Source organism: Stegastes partitus, unplaced genomic scaffold, assembly GCF_000690725.1.
Source record: "Stegastes partitus isolate 25-593 unplaced genomic scaffold, Stegastes_partitus-1.0.2 Scaffold287, whole genome shotgun sequence".
Taxonomy (NCBI): Eukaryota; Metazoa; Chordata; class Actinopteri; family Pomacentridae; genus Stegastes; species Stegastes partitus.
In genome coordinates, this window is record NW_007578018.1 from 360,881 (window position 1) to 369,543 (window position 8,663).

Here is an 8,663-nt window from a genome sequence, read left to right on the forward strand (position 1 = left end):
CGAGTGGTCACAAAAAAAAGTTGCACAAGCTGAGTCCAGGTTTTTTAAAGAAATAACTAAAGAATTCAACTTAATTTTCTTTCATTTTTCTGCACTTAAGGCATCTTGAGTTCTCTCAAACTCTCTCTATGGTTGTTTTGTTTCCATAAAGGTGAAGGACATCATATTGAAATGAAAAAGTGACATTGAATAAAAATGTAACAGCAGCAAAATACACCCAGAAACTTCTTGGGATTCAGAGGTTTAACCAATTACTGCATATAAATGTCTGTTAACATTATCTGTGTGCCTTAAACGTGTCTTATGTATAAGATAATGTGGATTTTTAAAAGGTTTGATGAAAGATTAATTAAGGCAAGATCATAAATGGAACTGTCTACAGAAGCCCTCCCCTATTGCTGGCTGACCTGCTCTGCAGAGATCAGTAGGATTTCATGGCGAGCCTTTTCGATGCCTTCCTTGGTGCCGGTGATGCGGATGTTCGCGCTGGGGTCGTCAGGGCGTGGAATAGCAATCTTGGTGGCGGTCTTCAGCTCCAGCTCCTGCAGCTTCTCACCGTTCTTACCAATGACAAAGCGGTGATGCTCCTTGGGGATGGCGACCGTAGCAGACGCCTGGGTGGGGAGAGAGTTTTAGGAAGAGTCTGTAAATTATTGGATAAGGACAAGTTATCTTGCTTAATGGTTCACATATCCATAGGAACAGTTTGGGGGATTTTTTTGCTGATTGTGCTTGATGTTTGTTTTATAATTTCTAAGTACAGTAACTGGATAAAACTTAGCAAAAAAAATCAATAATTATGTGAGTTTTCAGGAGGGAAACAAAAACAAAAGCATTCAACCTTGTGTGGAGGACAAAATGTTGCTGTGCACCTTTGTATCAATAACTGCAACTCAGCTAAACAGGTGAACCTCAGGGCAACCACTGAAGTGGAAATCAGCATGTTTGCTGCTGAAGCCCAGAAAGGCCACTCCTGGGAGCTGACGGTCATTTTTCAGTTCAACTTTCTGTCCTAAGCTGACCTGCCGGCAGAGATAGGATTATTCAAGCTGCAGCTAGCATTCACCATTTCTGTGTATACGTTTGCACTGAGGTACCACAGTCATACATGGAGGGATTTGTGCTCCACCCCAAAGAGGCTTTAGACACATAAATCACAGACACTAAAGTAATCATTTTAAAATAATGATTGAAATTTTCAAACTGGGTCTTTTAATTGGGGATTATTTACTCAAGCAGAATCAACATTTTTCTTCAACAAATGGCCAAAAATGACAGGAAGAAGCACTGATTTTTGTCAAATAGGGTGAATGAAACTAAATAACTTTACTCTATGCTGTCACGTGTTTAAGACTAAGCACTATGACAATGGACCGTCTGTGATTTAGATAACAGCTTGTGTTTAACTCTTAAAATAAAAGAGTAGCATATTCAGAAATTCCTTTTAACATTTCTACTCGGGATCTTTAAACTCAGTCTGATGTAAAGCTTATCCCAGTCTTCCACAGTCTTTACCATCAAGGCAGAATTATGTGCTTAACTCCAAAATTAAGGAACGTACCATCTCTACAAACAAAACTTGTTCAACTCCAGTACACACTTACATACTGTCTGACAGAAGAGCGAAAGAAAACATCTATTTCAAGAAATCTAGCCAAGAAGTCACCCCCGTCATGCACTCAGCATTCCACGACCTCAATACAACATTACAACCACAGTCATTTTACCTGTGTCTGCAGGCGAGCTACGATTTCCTTGCGAGCCTTCATGACGGAGTCCAGTTTGCCAGTGACCATGATGGACAGGCCCTGGTCTTTGGCCAGGGACAGCTCAATGTGTGCTCCTGTTCGCTGCATGATGTCCAAGCACACTTTGGCTTCCTCGCCCTCCCCGAACTGGCTGTTGTCCTTGTAGCGACGCTCTTCCAGGGGCACATGGAACACCTGGGAGGGATCAAAAGGTATGAGGTTCAAATTTCAGACAATGTGTTTATTTGCCTATTTTCCCGGAACAGCTGCATTTTATCGACCTGTAGCCAATACTGCGGCTGAAATGGCTTGAGGGGAAATTTAGTTATAGTCGTAAAAATATCAAACCAGCAGATAACAGCTGTTCTTTTATAGTATTGATGCATCTAAATCTTTTTTGTGAGCCAAGTGTTCAGTATGTGTTCTTCCACTAAAAAAAAAAACTTGTATGTGTATACTACAGTGGCTTCCTGACCTGGGTGATAACAGAGGCTTTGATGGGCCTGATCTTGCTCCCCCATGCCGAAGCAGGCTCCCCGGCCTTCTCCCCTGGTGCCCCCTTCTCCGGCAGCGGAGGGAAGGCCTCCAGATAGGTAGGGATGTAGGCCTCATCCTCCGGGACGCAGCCTGACCCAAGTGAGACAAAGAAAAAAAAGGTTTGGATGGAGAAAGACAACAATATGGTCGTGATAATACAGCAAGCAGTCAAAAACTGAGGGAACAAGGCAGTAACTAAAAAAATGATACCTGCTTAATCAGAAAACAGTACGTGCCAGGCAAGTAGGACAAAATCTACATACATCAGCCTGATTTATTTAGCTGATAACAGAAGTAAAAGTAAGCAGAAGATATGCAGACACTACCTGTTATCTCCTGGTCCTTCAGGCCGCTGCGATGCTCGGCAAAGCTCTCTGGGGTCAACACTGCCACTGAGCTCATGGTTCAAGACTTATTCCACTATTCCGCTAAGACAGACACATCGGAATAACAGACGACAAAAAAATCAGAATCAACCTAAAATCTCAGAGGAGGAAATTATTTTCTGTAGATGCATGAAATTTCAGATTGCAAAACTACTACCTCAAGGATCCAACTGCAAAACGCCATCAGAAATACAAAAGTCTACTTCAATGCGAGCGTCTTACATTGTCCTTCTTAACTCCCTCGAATGCACTCTGCAACTCTCTAAGATTGCTTTTTTCAGGCCCCAGAAGAGCGAAGTTGCCTCTGTGGCATTGCTACATTGCACCAATGCTTCGACAATCCACCTGAGACGCTCCAATTAACACTTTACGAGCCTCAGACAAACACGCTGTGCCCTAAAGCCAGAGGGACAGGGTTATTACAAGTCAAACACTCACAGCTGTCCAGGACTAAAAACAACTGCTGCTGACATTCCTTGTGATACACAATCACTGGATTTTGTCAGCTTACATTTTAACAGTGGGGTCGACTGTATCTTTACTGGAGATTCTGAGGAAAGAAATCCAAAAAATAAAACCCACAGTTCCTTGAGCTGCTCCACCGACTGTGTGTGAAAGACCAATTTTGTGAACACAGATCACAGTCTTGTGACTTAGGGATATTACATATTCATGGCTACTAACTGCTGGCACAGCAATAAAACAAAAATTACTGAATGCTAAAAAGCACACATTTATGAGTACTTCATAAGAATTGGTCTCCAAGTAGCCGTTTATGACAAGAAATCTTCCACTTATTTTGCTGTTTCCTACCTTGAAGATAGGGTCATGTTCCCAGATAATGGCTGCTTAGGATTATGGGATTTTTTTTCAAAACATATTTGTTTTATTGTCTTTGACATCCAAGATGTTTTTCTGACTCATAAACAGGCATTTAAATCCATCCTCTCGCTGTGTTATTAGTCTAGCAGAGGACAACAGAGATTTTGTGTTATTATCTAACATCTGTGAAATGTTCCAGCAGGACCGTTTCTCTTGCAATCTTACTTTGTGCTCTAAGTGTGGATCCAAATCAGAACTACCATATGAATTCTGCTCCTGCTGGTAAAGACACCGCCTAACCACGAAAATGTGCCTGCACTAAAAAAAAAAAAAACATGCATCCCAAGGAAAGAAGAAAAAGGTTAAGCTGTGGCAGTGCTGATCAAGCAGTAGTAGTTCAGTCTGCCTGTACTGTAGAAAGTGAGCCCAGGCTTACCTGCAAAAGGTCAATTGCCAGAGAGTCCGTCCAGTTAGCGGCTACCGTAGGCGCTTCAGTGTGAGTGTGTGTTTCAGCTCCTGGATGATGCACAGGAGGAAAACAAAGAGACTAAAAGTGAACACTGTAAATCAAACAGCTCTTCAGCACGGAGGCTGGGTTAATACTGTAAACACCCACACTGCACTGCACCTTACACCGTCTGAATCTGATTCACTCTCCTTCTTTTCCCTCCCTGCCTTCTCCCCATCTCGCCGACAATCAAGCCTCCTTTGTGACTTTACAAACTCAATAGCAAAGGAAATTTGAGAGCGACGGTTACAAAATACTGCAGCTGGAAAACAAAAAAAAAAGATAATGCGTTGTACTTTTTTTCTTAATAGTTTGTAAGTTGCACCCTGTCATCTTTACAGTACGTCTAATAACTTATTCCCACAGCACCCAGTTGGTTAGACATGAGGAAATTGGTATATGATCTGCACCTATATAGTACTTTTTAACCTTAGTTAGGTTCTACAAAGCGCTTGACAGGGTGTTTCTAATTCACTCATTCACACACACACACTCACACACGTGCCACCGTCTGCCATCAGCAGCGACTTGTCTTGATTAAAGATGCCAGCATATGGGGTGGCAACCTCAAGATCAGTGGACACAGCACAACTACTCCTGGTCAACTTTATTTTAAACTCCAATCTCAAAATTTCCAAACATTCCACTTATGCCAGAATGACTTTAACATTAAATGCCAAAAACCACCAGACACAAAAACTGTTTCTTCCCACAAGCCATCACTCTCATGGGCAATTAAATCAGTCCACGATGACAGGATCAAAAAAAACACCATATTAACTATTTATTATATATCTGGTAATATTTCATTCCTGCAATGTTGCTCTCTGCTCCATTGTCCACCTTTCCCATGTATATTAGATGTTAATAACCCTGTATTTATTGTTAATTCATTCATCATGATCAAAATGCACATTTTACACTCAACTTTGGTTCACTTTTACACATATCTAGAGCTGTATATAGCAGTTGAACACTTTTTCCCCTTTCTTTAACATATTGCTCTTCTTTAACTGCATGTGTAAGTACTTCAAGAGCAAAAAAAAACATTGAATTCCTTGCATGTGCACACATTCTTGGACAATAACTCCCATTTTGCTTTGGGGAAATGTGTTCAAATTTGCAAGATATCTACATGAGGTGTTTATTTCGCATCATACGGCTTCAGTGAAAACCCACAACGAGCTAATACAGAAGATATGTTAGGACCAAATGCTGCACAATGAAACTAAGCACTTGTACTCATGGATTGTGCATTTATTTTCATTCACCACAGCTAATTTGCTGCATTTCAGACACAAGTTAAATTTTTTTATTTACTCCATCTGCATGTATTTGACTGCAAATCCTGCAATTACAATTAAGTTACAATGACATTACTAAACATAAAATAAGAGGGGTAAAACTAGCTCCATCTAAACTAAATACAGACCAAATGGCTGTTGATGCTGCAGAAATAATTAATGCAACAACAATGTAATCTAACGGATTGGGGCCTACTCGAGTACTATTACTTTTAATACGTTTGTCGCTACGATTCGTGTAGTTTGAAAGCAGGATTTTACTTTGTGATGGATTACTTTAAATTGTGGTATTTTTGCTTTTTAAAAACTCAGTGCATACTCCAACATTTCTAGTGAGGCTAAATAAGTAAGTCTAACCTCTTCCATTGTGGGTCATCACCTGCTACCGCAATGTTAGTTTGCTAAACTGGCAAGAAAGGACAGAAACAAAGAGCCCCTGACATCACAATTTAGCAATAGCATGGCAGTGGAGGTCACTATAGAAATAATTAGAATTAAAGCTGCAAGCAGCGTTTGTCGGGTCCTCGGTCCACGCTGCGACCTCATGCCCGTCTGATCGTTCTTCAAGTTAAACCTGCTTTAAGGTGAAGGAGCCATGTTTCTTCAGGTGAGTGACATGACCTGCTGCACTGAGCTGTCACAGCATGTCTGTGCATTTCCCACACACAGCCATAGAACGGATGAGCTGAGTCTGCGGCAGCTCATCAACTTTCGTAAGAGAAACGCCAAATCCCTTCAGAACTTTTGTACATCAAGGCCTTCTCTGTCTCCTGTTTCAAGTTGGTACGATTTACGGTGTCAGACAAGATAATGTTTTCCCAAAAGATGTTTTCACTCGTTTTTTTAACTTTGAAAGGCAAATTGCGGACTTCCTGTTTGAGATAGGTCAGGGGTGTCAGCACGAGATTTGTGGGTCTCATTGAGACGAACGTTTTGGTGTTGGTTTGATCTCTGTGCGACATTCCTACTGGGCGCTAGGGCCATTTAGGCACGTTTTAGTGTTTTGTGTAACTAGGTGGCGCTACAGAGCTTTTCTCGTTAGTTTTTGTCATTTTATCAAATTTTTCGCCGATTCGCAGGTGCGTGCCAATTTTGGTGAGTTTTTGAGCGTGTTTAGGGAGTCAAATTAAGGGTTTTGTGTGCGTCAAGCAAATAATAATAATACGAAGAATAGGAATAAAGAAAGAATGAAAGAAACACTACAGGAACAATAGACACCTGCGGCAAGGACCCCTGCTCTGCTTTGCAATCAAGGGGTCCTGGACCTTGGTCCTCGGACCCTAAATACAAAGGGCTACATTAATCCAGCCGTGCACACAGCTAGCTAACCACTCCGTTACACGCATCTCCATCCAGCAGTCTTTATTGCTAGCTTGAGGATGCACTGCATGGCTGGTCCTGTTAGCCACTCGGCTATGATAACCTCTGCTAACGTCGGCCAGCACAAGCTCAGCAATTCCAGCATTAGTTGGCCGGGTCTGTCAAGCTAACACACATCGTTGTGCGCCGACCTCAGCCAGAGATGATTAGGCGCAAGGACTTTCTGATAATCGGCTAAAAAACAAGCCAGGCGGACAGATAACCAGCTCCAGCTCGTTAGCTCCGGGGGCGCTAACCTTGCTATCCCTGGCTGCCTCTCGCTCACAGGCGAACCGGCTTTGTTGCTGCCGTGACTAGACTCTGACTTCATCCCCTGTGTTCGCATTTGGATAAAAAGTGAAGATGAAATAAATGCAGAAATCCTACCTTTCAGAGAGAAAATGTACCAGAGGGTGTGTGTTTGACAGGTGATGGTGTAAACACAGATGTGATTGGTCTACGAGCATTTCCTCTGCCGGCGGAGCGATACAACCGTGCACTGCGACTCACAGAGTATAAAGGAAATGCCGCAGTATCTATGCGCAACAGGAGCATCCAAGTGAAATAGATCCGCGAGATGTTAATCTCTCTCTGATCACTCGACTGTTATATTCAGCCCTAAAACGATTTGATGTGGTACCCAGAGTGTTAAATGATAAGTCAAAGAATGTCTCGAGTTGTCAGCCCTCGCAGCGACTCACGTCTATCAAACTGACCGGGACTACTTCTCATTCATAATGGCCTGCATGCTCTTCAGGAGTCAGCATCACACTTTGCCTCAAGTTCTACACAGTCTACGCATGGAAGAAGGGAAATAAATGATGATGTGTGCGTGATCAAATAAAATACTCATAACCAGAAGAAAAAAAAAAAGAACCGCAGGAAAAAAAGAAAAAAGACAAAAAAAAAAAAGTGGGGTCAAAATGGAAAGGAAGAAAAAAATAAAAAAAAAAAAAAAACAGACAGAAAAAAAAAAAGTTATAATGGTAATCAGCATCTGATATCTAATCAAAAATGCATTTAAATTTGTATGTTAGTTCATTTCTAGCTATCAAATGATGATCTCTTTTAAAGTCGAAATTATTATAGTTACCAAATTATCAATCACAAGAAAATTACGGTAACTCTGTCAAAAAAAATTATATAGAAAGTTTAAATGATTAGACTGTGATGAGCTAAAATCACAATCATGAGATATTTTATATTAATATATCACAATTCTGAGATGGAATGTCAAATTATAAGCTAACATTTTAAGTTAAGTAAAAGTTAAAACTTTGATTCATGGAGTCAAAATGATAAGACAGAAAATTTAACTTTTATATTAGTAAAATCAAATTTTGAAATAGAAAGACAAAATTCTGCAATAACAGATGGTAAGTCAATATTTTCACAGAATGAGTCAATAATTATCTAACATTTAAAAAAATCATTTTAGTTTTGTGAGTAAACTGTCTAATGATTAGGACTTTGAGGTTAAAAATATATTACAGTAAATCTTTTTGAAAAAATCTTGGTTATTTAGTAAAAGTTGCGAAATAGTATGTTTGCTAATATTGTAAGTCAAAAGCTTGAGCCAAAAAATCTGAATTAATGCATCAAATTATGAGATAGCTAACATATTATGGTGAGCAAAAGTAAAAAGTTACAATATCAACTTACGAAGTCAAGCCTCTGTGTGGTCAGCTACACTGACCTGGAGCAACAGCTCAAAGTGTTCAGCTCCTTTTTTCTTTGATTGCTTCAAACATCTGAGTTTTGTGGACAGCGATGTAAGGCCTTATAGTATACAGTTATGCCCCAGAATGGGAGACACACCCACTGTTTCTGGGTGAGGCTGAGAACTTTTTGCATTACCCTCGTAAGTTAACAACCAAAGTAACCTAAAATAAATCTGCATTTCTGAGTTAATATCTACTATTTAATGACTATGATTTTGGAAGTCAAAATGACAAGGTACTTGTCTTTCTAAGTAAATTTGTGCTATTTAGTAAAAGCT

At 40.3% G+C, this 8,663-nt stretch overlaps 1 protein-coding gene across 1 annotated transcript in view; it reads right to left on the minus strand.

Annotated features, from left to right (window-relative positions):
• Window positions 1-7,084, minus strand: part of hdlbpb (high density lipoprotein binding protein b) — a 21,013-nt gene extending 13,929 nt beyond the window's left edge. Inside the window, exons 1-6 of the mRNA XM_008282826.1 lie at window positions 7,052-7,084; window positions 3,930-4,009; window positions 2,612-2,713; window positions 2,224-2,375; window positions 1,728-1,943; window positions 408-614 (exon numbers count right to left, since the gene is read on the minus strand). Of these exons, the coding sequence (XP_008281048.1) occupies window positions 408-614; window positions 1,728-1,943; window positions 2,224-2,375; window positions 2,612-2,687 (651 nt within the window). The 5' untranslated portion in view covers window positions 2,688-2,713; window positions 3,930-4,009; window positions 7,052-7,084. The remainder of the gene's footprint in view (window positions 1-407; window positions 615-1,727; window positions 1,944-2,223; window positions 2,376-2,611; window positions 2,714-3,929; window positions 4,010-7,051) is intronic.
• Window positions 7,085-8,663: the final 1,579 nt, after the last annotated feature.